Source organism: Podarcis cretensis, assembly GCF_951804945.1.
Source record: "Podarcis cretensis genome assembly, chromosome: 4".
NCBI lineage: Eukaryota > Metazoa > Chordata > Lepidosauria > Squamata > Lacertidae > Podarcis > Podarcis cretensis.
Window position 1 is genome coordinate 235,124 of NC_137173.1, and position 16,954 is coordinate 252,077.

The following is a 16,954-nucleotide window of genomic DNA, read 5'->3' on the forward strand; positions in this document are numbered from 1 at the left end:
GGGCAGTGCCAAAGAATGCTCCAACTACCGCACAGTTGCACTCATTTCACACGCTAGCAAGGTTATGCTTAAAATTCTACAAGGCAGGCTTAAGCAGTATGTGGACCAAGAACTCCCAGAAGTGCAGGCTGGATTTCGAAGGGGCAGAGGAGCTAGAGACCAAATTGCAAACATGCGCTGGATTATGGAGAAAGCTAGAGAGTTCCAGAAAGACATCTACTTCTGCTTCATTGACTATGCAAAAGCCTTTGACTGTGTCGACCACAGCAAACTATGGCAAGTTCTTAAAGAAATGGGAGTGCCTGATCACCTCATCTGTCTCCTGAGAAATCTCTATGTGGGACAAGAAGCTACAGTTAGAACTGGATATGGAACAACTGATTGGTTCAAAATTGGGAAAGGAGTACGACAAGGCTGTATATTGTCTCCCTGCTTATTTAACTTATATGCAGAATTCATCATGCGAAAGGCTGGGCTGGATGAATCCCTAGCCGGAATTAAGATCACCAGAAGAAATATCAACAACCTCAGATATGCAGATGACACGACCTTGATGGCAGAAAGTGAGGAGGAATTAAAGAACCTTTTAATAAGGGTGAAAGAGGAGAGCACAAAGTATGGTCTGAATCTCAGCATCAAAAAAATCACCTCCTGGCAAATAGAAGGGGAAGAAATGGAGGCAGTGAGAGATTTTACTTTCTTGGGCTCCATAATCACTGCAGATGGTGACAGCAGTCATGAAATTAAAAGACGCCTGCTCCTTGGGAGAAAGGCAATGACAAACTTAGACAGTATCTTAAAAAGCAGAGACATCACCTTGCCAGCAAAGGTCCGTATAGTTAAAGCTATGGTTTTCCCAGTAGTGATGTATGGAAGTGAAAGCTGGACCATCAAGAAGGCTGATTGCCGAAGAATGGATGCTTTTGAATTCTGGTGCTGGAGGAGACTGTTGAGAGTCCCATGGACTGCAAGAAGATCAAACCTCTCCATTCTGAAGGAAATCAGCCCTGAGTGCTCACTGGAAGGACAAATCCTGAAGCTGAGGCTCCAAGACTTTGGCCACCTCAGGAGAAGAGAAGACCCCCTGGAGAAGACCCTGATGTTGGGAAAGATGGAGGGCACAAGGAGAAGGGGACGGCAGAGGACGAGATGGTGGGACGGTGTTCTTGAAGCTACCAGCATGAGTCTGACCAAACTGCGGGAGGCGGTGGAAGACAGGAGTGCCTGGTGTGCTCTGGTCCAGGGGGTCACGAAGAGCCGGACACGACTAAACGACTAAACAACAACAACAACAGTGGTGCATCAATGAAGGTGCTAGCTCAAAGCTAAGGCAGGGTCTGGTCTGGTTTCAGGGTGGATGGGGAGCTGCATGTTGAGATCCCTGCATTGCAGGGGTGGACTAGATGACCCTCGGGGTCCCTTCCCACGCGACAAAGGAACTGGCCGCCGTGCAGCTGCAGCCCTGATCTCCCAGGGCCACTTGCCGGACTAGGCCAACCCCTGCACTTCCCTCCCGGGAGAGTTTCTCATTTGGGGCACTTGCCCCGAGGAGGGCGTGGAGGGGGCTCCAAGGCCGCCCCAAGGAAGCAAGAGGGAGAGAGACGCCCCCCGAGGAGCCCGGAGGAAGGACCCCCTGCCCCTGCCCGGGGGGCGCCCCTTACTCGGCAGGGCGTCGGGGGCGCGGGGCTCCATGGCGTCGTCGGGGCGAGGGGCGGCGAGGGCGCGCGGGACGCGTTGCTAGGGGCGCCCAACGGCCGGCGCTCCGGGGCCCCGGGGATGCCGAGACTCGCCCCGCCTCCGGGTCCCTTCGGACAGTCCCGTCCTGGCCGCCGAGGCTGCCCGCACCTTCGGGGGACCGGCCTCCAGCGGAGGGCGAGGCGGCGCCGGCTGGGCAGCTGGCGCGCAGGGTCTGGTGTGGAAGCCCCCTTGCCGAGCTCCTTGCTCAGCTCCAGAGCAGGATCCCGCCTGTCCTCTCCCGGCGCTTCTCCCGGGATCTCTCCCTGCCCAGCCGCCCTGGCATTGGCAGGCTTTCTGGTGGGAAGGCAGGAGTTTTGCCTTGGACCACAGAACTTCCCTAGCTAGAAGCCAACTGAAGCAAAAGCGGGGAAAAGACTAAACATGAAAGGAAAGTGGGCCACGTATAGAGATTTATTGATCGAGGTAGAAAATAAGTCAAAATTAAAAACATTTGAAGAAATGAGTTAATGACGGATTGGTTGCAATATCATCAGTTAAATGATGTGTTCGTTGAGGATAAAAAGAATGGTTTTGATACAACAAGATCCAGGCTGGAGATAGAGCTATTGGATGATAAAAGGAAAATATTATCGAAAATGTACAAATTATTGGAATGGCATACCAAAGATGAAGAGGTGAAAATGGTAATGATACAATGGGCTAAAGATTTTGGATCTAATATTCAGTTGGAATCATGGGAAAGGTTATGGAATGAAGGAATCAATTCACCACATGTAGTGCATTAAAGGAAAATGTTATGAAAATGATGTATAGATGGTATCTAACACCAACTAAACTTGCTAAAATGTATAGGACAAGAAATAAGGAGTGTTGGAAATGTAAAGAAAAAGAAGGGAACTTACATCATATGTGGTGGAACTGTAACAAGGTAAAAGCGTATTGGGAAATGATATATAATGAGTTAAAGAAAATGTGTAAGTACACCTTTGTTAAAAAGCCGGAAGCATTTTTATTGTGTCTAGTGAGTGAAGAGATGCCATAGGGTGATCAAAAACTGTTTATGCATGCAGCAACTGCAGCAAGAATCCTTTTAACCCCAAGATGGAAGCAAGAAGAAATACCAACGAAAGAAGAGTGGCAGATGAAGATGATGGACTTTGCAGAATTGGCAAAGCTGACCGGAAAAATCCGAAACCAATGTGATCAAGCTTTCCAAAAAGACTGGAGTAAATTTATAAAATACTTGAAGGACCATTGTAAGCAATTAACGACACTAGCAGGGTTGTAAGAAGACTTGTATTGATAATTGTCACTACCCTTTTATATTTATTTTAAAATTGTGATATTCTGAATGAAACGTAAAATGGAAAATGCATAAATGCTGTTACGGAAATTACAGGGGGGGCACATCCTTAAAGTTAAATGTTACAAATATTATGCCTGAATGTATCCTTTCAACTTGACAGCTCAGGGAAGTTACCTAGCTTTAAAAATAATATAAAATCAACTCCTTTGCCGGTTTCCTCCATTCCAAAGCTACTTTCCCCTTGAAAAAGAACTCCAGGAAGTTTCCAGAGGTGACAATTGCTGAGCTGATTGTTGGCCAAGGAAAGCCTAATCCCATCACCAAACTTGCCAAAGGGCCAGACATGCAAAGGAAGTTCTATTGTACTTTGGGTGGTGGGACTTCAGAGGTGTTTGCCTGTGCTAATCTTATACCTGAGTCTTGCCCTGCCATGTCTGCTTATGCTAATCTTGTACCAGTGTAACCCCTGTCTACCCCTCCCCTTTTGTGACATGTTAGTGATGTAGCAATGATGCTGTACGAACTGTATTCTGGGATATGGTGGGAAAGTTTTAAAAGTCCTTGTCACCCCATCCTCAGGGTTCAAAATTCCTCTTTGAACCTGTTGCGCAATAAACTTTGGTCTACAGCTATTTCTTCCGGTTGGTGGCTGGACTCCTTCCTTTATTCTGCAGGGACCCACGGGCTCTGCCCGACCAGCTGGGGGACTGAGCAGCCTCACACCTAGATTTTTCCGTAACAATGCTATGATATACGAATGAATTTTGAAAACCATGAGGCGGGCGGGAGGGAAGTTGACAGGCTCGTATGAGCAAAAGAAGTAAAGTGGATAGCAAATATGTGTTTAAATATTATAAAATGTAAAATTAATAAAAATATTATTAAAAAAGAAGCCGTATCTTGTGTTCCCCTTACCCTCTTCCTGGTCCGACAAGCCCTGATCCAAAAGGCTCGAGACCATTTCCCACACAAGGAGCTGTAGGTCTGGAAGAGTCAAAGGAAGGTGGGGTGCTCCCTGACTGCATCTGCTGCCCCCCCCATACTCCCACGAATGACTGCAGTCCCACTGGCTTCTGGGAAAAGGGCCAGCGCCACCTTACTGTACCAGGTGGCTCTACGCAGGAATACAGGAGGTAGCTGCCTTATAGAGAGTTGGTGCATTGGCCCACTGCATGGAGCTTAGGTGGCCCCATGGTTTTCCCTGGGAATGAGGGCAATGAAGCAACCATTCTGAATCAGACTGAACATGGGTTGGAGCTCAATGTCCAGCCTACCAAGGAGCAACAGCTAAGAAGTTCTGGTACATGCTCTGGTTATCTCCTGCTTGGACTACTGCATGCACTCTGTGTCATGGAAAATACAATCCAGAATGCGGCAACTACACTGGCGACTGGGAGCAGCCGCTGGGACCATAATATACCAGTCCTAATGCATCTTCACAGCCTCCCAGTATGTTTCCAAGCACTATTCAAAGTGTTAGAGCTGACCTGGGCAGCAGGGGGCCTTTAAGACAGTGGCGTCCTCCCTGTGGAACGCCCTTCCATCAGATGCCAAGGAGATAAAGAACTATGCTACTTTTAGAAGACATCTGAAGGCAGCCCTGTATTGGGACGTTTTTAATGTTTACTGTCTCACTGTGTTTTTCTATTCTGCTGGAAGCCGCCCAGAGTAGCTGGGGCAACCCAGTCAGATGGGTGGGGCACAAATAATTAAATTATTTATAGTAGTACCAGCCCCACTGACAAGCATCTGCTCTTAGGGGTTCCAGGCAGAGGTCTCTGTGAGCCAGCAGGGATTGAACTTGGGACTTTCTGTATGCACAGCTTTTCCCCTGCTCCTGGGCCACGATGGTCCTTCTTGCGAGAGACTTTGGCGCAGGAGCAGCAAGGCCCTTCTCCCCATCCATCTGCCCTGCATTGTGTGCTCTGCTCTTGGAGATCCACGATTTCTTTTGCCAAATGCTTGATGGAACGGGGGGGGGGGGGACATCTCCAAATGCCACACAAACACCAACCTGCATTTGGTCCACATGAAGCGGCCCCATCCCTGCTTCAGAGGGTCACGGCTCCTGTGGCAGAGTCCCTTCAGATCCCTTCTCCATACCCACAAGCCACGCTGTGGTGGCCACAGCACCAGAATTCCCAGCAAACTCTTTCCTCGGGGGCCCACCCTGCTCAGCACCCACCGTGTCAAATCAGAACTTGGAATAGCAGGCGCTGGAGGGGGAGCTGAACCTTGAGGTGAAGGAGGGAGCCTTGCTACTTCCAGCTCTGCTCTCAAGCTTAAGTGTCAAGGAGCAGCTGGTTGAGGCCGCCCCACCCCAGGGCTCCCTTCAGGCAAGCAGCATGGAAATCACAAAGGAAAGCACCACGGAGGGCCGGCACAGCATTCTCACGCACAAGGTGTCCCAGAAAGTGGCTTTATTGTCCCCAGAAGCGGTGTGCTCTGGGATGCTCCTGGCGAGATGGGCCCCGGCGTCCAGCGGCGAGGGGGGCATCTCTGAGGGCAGGCGGCCTGGCCAGGGGCTCCCTTCGGGGACGGCAGGGGGGCGGCGCTGGGCGAGCAAGCCGCCCGGAGGGGCCGTCAGGAGGCGCTGACCACGCTGGGCCCCGGCGGGGCGGCGGGAGGCTCGGCGGGCGGGAGGGCCGCTTCCTGGGCGGCGGCGGCGGCGGCGGCCTCGTAGTCGGAGAGGCGGCGCTGGACGAGCGAGGGCATGAGGCGGACGTAGGCGGCCATCAGGCGGTGGTTGGAGCGCACCAGCTTCCCCGCGCAGCCCTCCAGGCAGCCCTCCTGCGGGGGGGGGGGGAGAAAGAGAGAGGGGGCTCAGCCCGGCCGGGGTCCCGGGGTCCCGGCGCCCCGCTTCCCTCCCTCCCTCCCGGGGCGGCAGCGCTCACCTCCTCGCCGCTCAGCGCCCGGTAGTTCAGGTTGGAGACGCAGCGCTGGAAGCAGAGCTCCGTCATCTGGTTGTAGGCCAGCAGGAAGTCGCGCAGCTGCAACGACAAGGCCCAGCTGGGAGGGAGGGAGGGAGGCAGGGAGGGAGGGAAGGGAAGGGAAGGGAAGGGACCCCCCCCCGGCGCCCCGCGCAGCCCCACCAGCCCCACCCACGCGGGTCGCCCGCCCGCGCCCCCCGCCCGCCCCCCGCCCGCCTCTCACGCCGCGCAGTTGCTGCTGCTCCATCTTCCTCCTCCTCCTCCTCCTCTCGAGGCTTCCGGATCCACTTCCGGCCTGGCCGAGGCCCCTCCTCCTCCTCCTCCGGCCTGGCCGGGGCGCGTGACGTCGTTTCCGGTGTGCCCGGGCCCCGACGCGGATCCGACACCCGGAGCCTCCGGGAGCCGCCAGGCAGGTGCGCCGCCGCCGCGCGGAGAGGGAGGGAGGGAGGGAGGGGGGGAGGGGGGGAGAGGGAGGGAGGCTCCTCTCCTCCTCCTCCTCCTCCTCCTGCCCTCGCCGGGGCCCGGGGGGGGGGGGCGGGCGGGCAGGCCGGGAGGCGGGGGCGGCTCCCCCTCGGGGCTCCGCCGGTGGCCCTTGGCGCCCTCCCTCCGGGGCCCCCAGGCCGGGGCTGCTCCGCTTCCTCCCCTCCCCTCCGGCCGGCAGGCAGGCGCGCCCACCCACCCACCGACCGGGCGAGGCTGAGGGCCGGAGGGGGGGCAGATGGAGCATGGCCCGGAGGGGGCGCCCCTCCGCTCTCCTCTGCCGCTGAGGCGGAGGGGGCCAGAGAGGGGGCTTGGGGGTCCCTGCTGGCTCCCCTCTCCTCTCCAGCAAGGCCATCATGGCAAGGTGCTCAGACTCAGCTGCGGGAAGGAGGGAGGGAGGGAGGGTCCTGGCCAGACCTGGCGAGGGGTCTTGGTTGTGGGGCAGGAGATTCCGCCCTCCAAGTTGGCAGCTTCCCAGGGAAGTTCATAACAATACATTGCAATTTACAGGTGTTTACCAACTCCCTCCCCAATAAAACCCACAGTATTAAGCAAATACCCAAAAGCAAACCTGGCCCCTGGCCCTGCCCTTCCTGCCAAGGCTCCTCGGTGGCCACGTCAACCACCAGCCTGGAAATTCTGCATGTTCCTGGAGTGGGGAGGGAGCTGTTCCCCCTCACCCCACCCCCACCCCAATGTACGTGCCAACGGGACACTTGGAGGTGACACACCATGACTGCCCGCCAGTTCTGAAAATAGGCTGACTGCATTGGGGGGGACGGGACTGAGGTTCCAGCAAGAAGGGGGGGAGGGGCAGCATTGGCCCCCATCTGGGTCAGCTTGCAGGAGGTGCTGCTGCCCCCACCAGTTCTGCTTTGGAGGGTTGTGTGCTGACCCCCCCCCCCCCGCTGGATTTGGCTCCCTTGAGCTGATGCTCTGTGCTGCGTCTGTGGCTCCTTCCCTGCCTCAGGCACGTGGGACGGGTAGTGTGGCATCTCTGCCCGTGGCACAGTGTGCTGGGCCCGTGGGCAGGACTTGTCATCCCACACAACTTCTGCCCAAGGGGAGCGGCTGCCCAGGAAGGGGGAAGCCCAGGTATTGAGAGACAAGACGCGTCTTGGGGGCTGCCCCCCTTGCATCCCTCTTCCTGCGTCCGTATTCTGGGCAAGCCAGAGCTCATTCTGGCAGGTTCCTGTTGAAGCCGCCGCGCGCCCCCCCCAGGTTCCTGGATGAGGCTGGTGCCACCAGGAAGGCGACATGTTTTGTGCTGGAATGCCCCCTGGGGGGTGGCATTCTTCCTGGCACTATTGTTAAACTTTCTGAGCTGGCCCAGACGCCGCCCTGGCTGTAGGTGGTTCTCTTAGTTTCTGGAGTGAAGAAGGGTTGTAAGTGGGGGCCTCCTGCCTTGTTGTTGGTCTGTCCATGTCCCTCCCAGGTGTGCTGGGTCTGTTCTCTTCTCCTTCCTGCATTTGGGAGAAGAAAATGCCGTGTGAGGCTGAGGGCAGCCCAGGAAGCTGCTTTCTCTGTGGGGTTTTGCTGGGAATCTATGGGGTTTCAGGGGCTGCAGGGAGTGATGGGGTGGAGTTGGCATTAGGGGGCTGCCAGTTAGCAGGTAGCACATTCTTTTCTCTTTCCAAGAAAGGCTTTTTGGTACATGGGTGGGGAAACCAGGCCCACTTGGCTTTTTCTTCAAAGGGTGCCTCGCAAAGGAGGGAGAGAAAGAAGGGAGCTTGGCACTGGGAGGCTTCCCAACGTGGCGCTCCCCTTGTGCTCCCTGGTTTCCCGCAGGCTCCTCTTGGCCCAGGTGGCCCACTCGCCAAACCCAGGCGTCAGGGAACAAGACTGGCATGCTCAGCAGAGCAGGTCTGGGAAGTGGCGTCCGCCTGGGGCCATCGGAAGGCCGCTCTTTGCTCCTGAAGACAAAAATGCCCCTCCCTGGGGGTGTCTGCCCCCGGGGTCTCCTGCTGCACTTTGCTCTTGCTGCCAGCCCCCGCGCAGGCATTGGGGGCAAGGAGGCTGTCAGGAGGAGGGCATCTTGGCTGGCTGTGGGGGCTTCGCAGGAGGCGGGAGAAGGATCCAGGCTGCCTTATCTATTGACCGGGACCAGCGTGTGGGGTGGGGGTCTACGGGGTGTGTGGACAGTGGAGCCCCTTCCTCTGCCCCTGGCGCCTGAGCCCCCCTTTTTTCCTGGCCCCTCCAGACCCTGAGCATGACCGACGGGCTGATGAGCAAAGCAGCCACCATGGAGATCCCAATCCATGGCAACGGAGACTCCCGGCGTCTCGCTGAGGACGATGGCCTGGAGCAGGTAACGGGGAGGGGGTAAGAATGGGGGGGGGGTCCACTGATGTCCCGGGCGCAGTGCGTGTGGCTTGCAAGGGGGAGATTTCAGAGGGGCTCTGTAAGCTGAGCTCTGATGGTTATCGGGCAGGGGAGGAAGTGGGACGGTTCACTTGCCTGAAGGGGCCCCCACCCCCATTCTAGCAGTCCAGCTGCAAGGGAGGCAGTCCCTGCTCCCCCACCCCCATCCAAATGCTGGTTCCCCGCAGGCCACTGATTTTGGGGAACCAGGCCCTTCTGCAGAGCAGCCACCCCAGCTGAGGGGACGCTGCTGGGCCTGCCTGAGCCCCCTCCCCTGGGGCTGGGCTCTGCCATGTTCCCCTTCTCCCGCTGCAGGACCTCCAGCAGGTGATGGTGTCGGGGCCCAACCTGAACGAGACCAGCATTGTTTCCGGGGGCTATGGGGGCACCGCCGAGGGCATCATCCCCACCAGCGCCATGAAAGGTCAGGCAGCCTAAGAGAATCGCGGGGAGGGGCCCAGTGTCTGCCCCCAGCTGAGCCCGGCCTGCCCGCCCGCGAAGGGCATCCCTCGGCCAAGCACCCGTCAGCAAGGCCCCTCCCTCTACCCCCTCCTTTGAGATGGGCCTCCTGCAGCCTCCCTTTCCCCTGACCCCCAGGGATGAGGAAGGCACGTAGCTCAGCCCGCACCTTGCCTGGGGAACTATGCCCGCCTCGTGCTCCTCTGGGAGCCTGGCATCGTGTGCTCATGCCACCCTGTCCGTGTCTGCCGCAGCTCATCAACCCCCCTGTGTTATCCTGCACCCCCTCCATGGCTCCCTCCCTCCTCCTCCCCACCCTGCCCGGTGCCCATCTCTGCCCTGCCTTGGGCCCCCTCCATTTCAGGCTCTCTTGCTCCATCTCACCCACCCCGAAGACCGCTCATCTCCCCCAGCCCGTCGGCTGCCAGCCGGATAGCCAGCCAGGCTGTTGCTGCCTCAGGTATTGCCCTATCCCTGCCCCCAAAAGCCCCCCTTCCGTGGGAGCGGTTGGGGTGCAGGCTTCCAGGGGAATGTAGGCGAGACGAAGAGATGTTTTCCTTGCCCCTCTTTCCATCCTCCCTCCTCCATGGGGCAGCTCGGCCTTCGGAGCATTGAGGGACCTGCCCCTTCCCCCTGCTCAGGAAGCCCCCTGCCTGCTCGGCCCTTGCAGGTTCCAATTTGCACCAGCTGCACTCCAACCCGGCCCTGGCAGGCGAGGAGGCCACGCGGGGCATCGCGGTGGAGAAGTTTGATGTCGTCAAGAAGTGGGGCATCAACACCTACAAGGTGAGCGGGGGGGGGGGGTGTTGTGCTCAGCCCCAGGAAGAGGGGGCGCTGGTGGGGCTCAGCCTGAACCAGGGAGGTGCCCTCTTCCTCACATGGATCGGTCTCTTGCTTCTGGATCAGTCCCTTTTGGCCCACCAGCAAGTCTGCACAGCATTTTCTCTGCCTTCTGGAGCCCTCAGTGCCCTGCTTTGGGGGCTGCCTTGGGAGGCGGCTGCAAAAGGCAGGGGGCAGCCACTAAGCCACTGGTCAGCACCCACCCAAGGAGACCCTATGCCCCTTTCCCAGAGGGCAGGAAGAGAGGGGCGGCCTTTTCAGCTGTGGCCCCTGGACAAGGCTTTCCAGGACACCTGCTCTTTCTCCATCTGGCAGCTGAGCTCCGCACACCCACACGCCCTTGCTGTTTTAAGTTCCTTGGGCAGCTTTAGTGATCCTGGGAAGGGATCCCAGGGGTCATCTAGCCCAACCCGCTGCAGGGTGAGGGGATCTTCCGCTCCGGGTGAGGCCCCCCCCAGCTGCCCCTCCTCTTCTCCCTCCGCAGTGCACAAAGCAGCTTATCTCGGAGCGCTTTGGGAGGGGCTCTCGGACCGTCGACCTGGAGCTGGAGACGCAGATTGAGCTCCTGCGGGACACCAAGCGCAAGTACGAGGGCGTCCTGGGCCTGGCCAGGGCCCTCACCAACCACTTCTACAGCCTGGTGCAGACGCAGCACGCCCTGGCCGACGCCTTCTCCGACCTCAGCCAGAAGTCCCCAGAGCTGCAGGTGGGGAAGGCGCCCCACGTCCTTTGGGCAGGGGGGAGGCAGGATGGCCCAGGTGCCAGGCGGAGCCCCCGTCCTGCCTCTGGGGCCGTTTCCAAGGGTATCGGAAGCAAACGTCCTGCCTGGCAGGAGAGCAGCTACAGCCACACAGCAGCCACACACACCCCAGGAATGGCCCCCCGCCTGGAGGGCTTTGAAAGAGGATTGGGCAAATGTGTGGGGCAGGAGAGAGCCACCAAGGCTTGATCCAGCAGACTGCCCTTGGGCTCTCAGGTTCTGGGGGGTTTCTTGCCTTTGGGGGCTGGCTTGTGGGGGGTCCGGGATGGTCAGCCCCCTTTTCAAGGCCCCCACCCCCCGCAGGAGGAGTTTGGCTACAACGCAGAGACCCAGAAGCTGCTGTGCAAGAACGGGGAGACCCTTCTGGGGGCCGTCAACTTCTTCGTCTCCAGCATCAACACGCTGGTCAACAAGACCATGGAGGACACTCTCATGACCGTCAAGCAGTACGAGACGGCCAGGTGGGGCTGCAAGTGGGGGGGGGGGAAGGAGAAGCGGGGGGGGGGGGCTCCAGGCAGGGCTCGGCAGATGCCCCGCTGCCAGTGGGTGCCTCTTTCCGGGGGGCTCCAGGGGTGGGAGTTGTGCCGCTGCTTTGACACTCCCCCCCCCCCCCGTGCAGGCTGGAGTACGACGCCTACCGCACGGACCTGGAGGAGCTGAACTTGGGCCCTCGGGATGCCAGCACCCTCTGCCGCCTGGACGCAGCCCAGGCCCACTTCCAGGCCCACCGCGCCAAGTACGAGAAGCTGCGGGCAGACGTGGCCGTCAAGCTGAAGTTCTTGGAGGAGAACAAGGTGAGGGGGGGCTCCTGGTCAGAGGCCTCCCACGCTGGCCTGTCCTTCATGCCTGGGTCCAGGAATCCCAGCCAGAGCGTTCCTGGCCTCTGCTTCAAGGCCAGGCAAGAAGAGTCCAGGAGGGGTGCAAGGGGGGCTTCCTTGGGTGGGGGGAGGAGAACAGAAAGTCCTTCACGCAGCACAGAGCCGAACTGCGGAAGCAGTGATGCCCTGCGGCCCCCTGAGATGCGCGGCTGGCCCCTGGGGGCTCCTCTGACGCCCCCCCCCCCGTTGCAGGTGAAGGTGATGCACAAGCAGCTGCTGCTCTTCCACAACGCCATCTCGGCCTACTTTGCCGGCAACCAGCAGCAGCTGGAGCAGACGCTCAAGCACTTCAACGTCAAGCTGAAGAGCCCCGGAGCAGAGAAGCCCTCGTGGCTGGAGGAGCCGTGAACTGCCGGCCCCCTCCCCCGGCCCCCTCCCCCCCCCCCCCGCTCCCATCATGGACCTGGACTCTGCGGGGAGGGCTCCGGCGCCCCCTCGCCCCCCTCTGGAGCAGAAGAGGCAGGCCGGGTGAGGAGGGGGCCCTGTCCAGCAGAAACAGTCTCTCCTTTCTCCCCCACCAGCTTTCCCTGCGGCTGCTTGAAGGGCAGGGGACTCTCCCCCACCCCAGATTTTGCTCTTGGCTCTGGAGAAGGGGCCCCCACCTCCACCACCTCCTCCAGGCCACCCGGGCCGGCACTTTGGACACACTCCATGGTGACAGTGGGAAACAGCCACAAAAGAGGGGCTGGCATTTTGGGGAGAGGGGGACGGGGGGTTCTCCCTCTTGCCACAAGGCAGCTCCAGCCCCACACTACACATTTCTTGCCCCCCTTGCTGGCATAAACAGAGGGGGGGGGGGCGTCATCCTCTGGCCCCCAGCTGCTGTTCTGCTCCAGTACTTTTTTCATGGGGGGGGTGAAGTGGGGGTCCTGCGTTTGGGCAGCTATGACCTCTCCCTACTTGTGCTCCAAATTGTGGCGGGGGGGGGGGCTGTGCGCAGGAGGCCTCAGTCTGGATGTGCTGCTATTGGGGTGGGGGGTGAATGTGAGGATCCCAAGCTGGGATTGCCCCCCCTCCCAGTATGGACCAAAAAGTAGCATGGCTTCAGCCTTGCGGGGAGGGGGGGATGTGTGCGTGCGTGTGTGTGTGTGTTTTACGGCCAGTACCCCTGTGTTGTGTTCCTAGGTGAGGGGGCTCCATGGGGGGGGGCGGCAGGGGGGCACCAGGTGAAGGAATGGCTGCTTCTCCCTGCTGGGTCCCCCAACCCACTCTGTAAAGATTCCAGAATAAACGGTACGAATCAGAGCCTGCCATGCTCCTGTTGCTGACGCCAGGGGAGCCTGACTCAGCCTGGCACACTCCTACTCTGTGGCAGGGCCCCCCCCCATCATTCCTCTTGATCTGTGTGGGGTGGGGGGTACAGGCAGGCAGCAGGAGGAGGTGCCCAGCAAGACCCCCATATTGCAAGGGGTTGGACTAGAAAACCCTTTGGGTCCTTTCTCATTCTATCCTCCTCCCCTGCTTGTCTCTCCGTTGAAGCCTGCCTGGTCTGGCCGCTGCATTGGAGGAAGCGGGTGGCCAGGGAGGGCCTGCCTCTCTCCCCTGGGGGTCAGCCAGATGCCCTCACAAGGCTCCCTTCCGGAAGGGGCTCCTGCCCGCCCCCTTGAGAGACCCCCGGCTCCTCCTTCTGGGCTCCCCCTGCCCCATGTAGTCTCTTGCGTTTCAGTTGAAGAAGCATGACTTCCATTTCTAAGGAATGATGGAGAGATCCAGGAGGAGGAGGAGGAGGAGCGGGTGACCTTGGAGACAATCAAAAGGGTTGCGTAGAAATAAAGTGCAATGTTCTGTTTCTAACTGGAGAAAAGCTCTTATGTGGGGATCCCTTCTCCGGACGGACCTTCTTCTGCGGGGGGATTCTCTCTGGGGCACACGGGGGGGGGGGCGCAAGAGAGCTGGCCAAAGCTGCCTCAGCTGACCTGAGAGTGGACTGCCATTCCTCAAGCCCAGCTGGCTGCCCCGTGGCACCGGCAGGACCCCCTGGAGTGCATGTCTAGGGCCCCTAAGAGGCAGGCAGGCAGAGGGTTCTTAGCCTAGTGGTGGAGCTTTGAAAAGGGGGGGGGAGTGGGGAAGAGTGAAGTCTTCCTCTTCCTGGGAGGGTGCAGGTCCAGGCGAGGGAGCCGGCTGGCCTTTGCTGCCGCACAGAGATGTCAGGAAAGCAGCAAAGGAGCTTACGGTAAGCACAGAGCTTGGAGAGCCAAGTGCCCAGTTCCCGCCTCAACTAGCTAATCTGGAGAAAGCAAAGGCAGCTGTGCTGGCTCCTTTGTTCTCAGAATAGTGCCAAGGTGACCTCTTCGCTTGAGGTTCGAGAGAGAAGTGGGAGGAAGCCGTAGAACAGGATGCAACCTAGGAAGTGGCCTGAGCAGCAGGGAGCTCAGCTCAAGAGGTGAGGAGCGCAGGGGCAGCGCTGCGACTCCCTCTTTCCTGTGCAGACTTTCGCAAGCTGAGTTGCACCCTCTGGTTTTTGCATGATTTGTCACTCCTCTTGTCCTGCCCACACTTGTGTGGCTCCTGCAAGGTTGCCCCCCCCCGGCTCAATGTAATCTACTTCCTGCCTCAGCCAGGCAGGTGCCCAAGGGGGGGTGTCTCTGTGCTGGCGGTCCTGATCTGGCCCCAGGCCCCCTCTCTTCCACCTGGGAGACTTGTCCCGTGGGGGACACAAGGACCTGCCAAGCCTGGCACTCATGGAGCAGCTCCCTTTGAGCAAAAAGCTGGAGTGCTCTCTTGAGATCAGTTCTTAAAAAAGACTAGTAAAGGGTCTTGGAAGAGGTGTCTAAAATTATGCATGGTGTGGAGAAATTGGATAGAGAGAGCATGCGCGCGCGCACACACACACACACACGCCAGGATACTTGACCATAAGAAGCACCAGTCCAGCATCCTGCTCTTGCAGCCAACGGGATGCTCTTGGGCAGCCAGCGACCAGCACCTGCTCCTCCTCTGGGAGCCAGAGGGGTGTTGCCTCTGACAGGAGAGAGCACAGCATCTGCCTGTTGGAGGAGACACTGGAGCAGGGTGCCCCCCCCCTTGCCCTGCTAGAAGAAATGCCTTCTCTTCACTTCCTTGGTTGCCCAGAGCTTGTTCATTTATACAGTGGTACCTCAGGTTAAGAACTTAATTCGTTCTGGAGGTCCATTCTTAACCTGAAACTGTTCTTAACCTGAGGTACCACTTTAGCTAATGGGGCCTCCTGCTGCTGCCACATCACCAGAGCACGATTTCTGTTCTCATCCTGAAGCAAAGTTCTTAACCCGAGGTACTATTTCTGGGTTAGCGGAGTCTGTAACCTGAAGCGTCTGTAACCCGAGGTACCACTGTACATTTGCTTATTCTATCTTTAACAATGCTTGGCCACCACTTTTCTGGGGACAGGTGTAGTTGGACAGTAATTTCCAGGATCCCCCTGAATCCCTTTTTAAAAATTGGTGTTGCATTGGGTGCTTTCCAGTTCTCAGGCATGCAGGCTGATCCAAGGGACGGGGTACATTTTTTAAAAAAGACAATTGACAGTTTCACACTTGAATTCTTAGAGAATCCTTGAGTGGGTCAGTTTCTCTTTTGTCTGTGGGCCTAGAATTCACCTCTCATTGCTGCTTCCTGCCTCAGTTCCTTAGACCACCTTCCTGCAAATGTTAGTCCAGGCAATGGGATCTGCCCTGTAGCTTATGCTGCAGCTTCTCTGCAATCTCCTTATCCTCCTTTGGCACACCTTGGACTCCCTGGTCATCCCAGGGTCCACCTGCCACCAGAGCCAGTCTCCTGCTACTAATACATTTAAAGAACTTCTTGTTGCTCTCAATGTTTTGAGCAATGTGCTCCTCGGTTTCCGTTTTGCCAGCCCTTTCTGTCTGCTTGCACCTGGGGGTTTTTTGTGTGTGTGAAAGTTTGTTTCATTTGGACAAGCCTTCATTTCCCAAGCCGCCTTGCCTCCAATACAGTAGCTGCTTCTTGGCGTCTTTCCTGATCTGCAGTATCCACCAGCTGAGCTCCTAGTGTGTTTTGGGAACACGGGGCCATCCATGGGTGCAGGACAAAGTCCTTCGTGCAGCACAGTTAAGCTATGGAACTCCCTCCCACAGGAGGCCGGGGGCGGGGGTCACCAGCTTGGATGGCTCTGAAAGAGGAGGGGGCAAATTCAAGATTTCAACAACAGGATATCATAAAAAGAGGAATCCTGCTACCTGCAATCTCTGAGATCAGCGACAGCCTCACCATAAAATGCCTGAGGTTCCTTCACAAATTGGCAGGCAGCCGCCCCCCCCCGACTCCCTCACCTATTGCAGGCCCAAAAAGAGGGGGCAGGGGGGAGAGGAACACTTGTGGGGCTCGGGCAGGAGGCCAGGAGAGGACTCCTAAGTGGTGCTAGAAGCAGGAGCCCCACAGCCTCCACCCCAAAGGCCTTGGTTGGTGGGGGCACTATAGGGAGAGCTCCAAGAAACAGACCCCCCTCCATATCTAGGTTCCTTGGAAAGGAGCATCTGGGAGCACGTCGAGACATGCCGAAGGAAGCAGAGCCCAGCCCTCGCCACGTCCAGCAGACCGCTGCCCAAGCAATGGCATGCGGAAGGCGGGCTAAGGGGCCCCTGCAGGACCCAGGAGTCCGGCCGCTCCCTCTCTTGTACTTCCGCCCCCGCCTCCCTCTCAGGTTTCCAGCCGTGGGGACACCTGGAAAAAATTGCTGGGGGGCGGGGAGCACAGAAGGAATGAAGCCTATTTGTAGGCCGGGGTGTGGCGCACACCTTAATATCTCTGAAAGAAAACCAGCAGCACCTGTTGTGATGGAGTCAAGCAATGGGGGGGGGTTCATTGGTTGGGGACTTCCCGCCCCCCCCGTCACCAGCTGAGATGCGGCCGCCTCTGCCCCTTTTTGGGCGTCTTCAGCCACCAGCTGAAAAATAACGGCTTAGGGACCTGAGATGAAGAAGAAGGCACAGTTGTTCGCCCCGTCGCGGCTCGGCAGCGCCGCCCCCAGGATGGACGCCAAGGCAGCCGTCGGTTGCCGCGGGACAGGGGCGAGCGAGTCTTCCTGGACCTCACCAGCCTTGCTTTGTGTAGGCAAGCCAGTCTGGGGCTCGGACTGTCCACTCCGGTGGGGAGCGGGAGGGGCGGCGTCGGTGGCGGCCCTTTCCCGTCGGGGCTTCTTTGAAACCTGCGTGAGCTGCGGGGCAGAGGCCTGGCTTGGGCAGCAACAAGGCGAGGAAGGGAAGGGAGGAGGCGGCGTCTGGGCGCCATCCTCGCCTGGCTT

The 16,954-nt window shown here is 58.4% G+C and overlaps 3 protein-coding genes across 8 annotated transcripts in view; 1 reads left to right on the top strand and 2 right to left on the bottom strand.

Moving 5' to 3' along the window:
* Window positions 1-1,711, bottom strand: part of DNHD1 (dynein heavy chain domain 1) — a 48,449-nt gene extending 46,738 nt beyond the window's left edge. For both annotated transcript variants that reach the window (XM_079973207.1, XM_079973208.1), the window contains exon 1: window positions 1,662-1,711. In XM_079973207.1, coding sequence (XP_079829333.1) covers window positions 1,662-1,692 — 31 coding nt within the window. In that variant the 5' untranslated portion in view covers window positions 1,693-1,711. The remainder of the gene's footprint in view (window positions 1-1,661) is intronic.
* A 3,749-nt stretch (window positions 1,712-5,460) lies between these two features.
* TIMM10B (translocase of inner mitochondrial membrane 10B) lies at window positions 5,461-6,283 on the bottom strand. Its single transcript, XM_079974258.1, has 3 exons — window positions 6,158-6,283; window positions 5,899-5,994; window positions 5,461-5,794 (listed from the first exon to the last, which is right to left on the bottom strand). Exons 1-3 carry the CDS (start codon window positions 6,179-6,181, stop codon window positions 5,588-5,590), a joined length of 327 nt encoding a protein of 108 aa, XP_079830384.1. The 5' UTR covers window positions 6,182-6,283; the 3' UTR covers window positions 5,461-5,587.
* Window positions 6,265-16,954, top strand: part of ARFIP2 (ARF interacting protein 2) — an 85,523-nt gene continuing 74,833 nt past the window's right edge. Inside the window, exons 1-9 of one of the 5 annotated variants that reach the window (XM_079973983.1) lie at window positions 6,265-6,347; window positions 8,615-8,722; window positions 9,091-9,199; window positions 9,599-9,694; window positions 9,905-10,020; window positions 10,559-10,780; window positions 11,138-11,295; window positions 11,454-11,628; window positions 11,905-12,957. In XM_079973983.1, coding sequence (XP_079830109.1) covers window positions 8,624-8,722; window positions 9,091-9,199; window positions 9,599-9,694; window positions 9,905-10,020; window positions 10,559-10,780; window positions 11,138-11,295; window positions 11,454-11,628; window positions 11,905-12,060 — 1,131 coding nt within the window. In that variant the 5' untranslated portion in view covers window positions 6,265-6,347; window positions 8,615-8,623 and the 3' untranslated portion in view covers window positions 12,061-12,957. Of the gene's footprint in view, window positions 6,348-8,614; window positions 8,723-9,090; window positions 9,200-9,268; window positions 9,695-9,875; window positions 10,021-10,558; window positions 10,781-11,137; window positions 11,296-11,453; window positions 11,629-11,904; window positions 12,958-16,954 lie in introns of those variants that run through there. The other 4 variants (XM_079973984.1, XM_079973985.1, XR_013838255.1 and 1 more) reach the window with 4 other exon arrangements.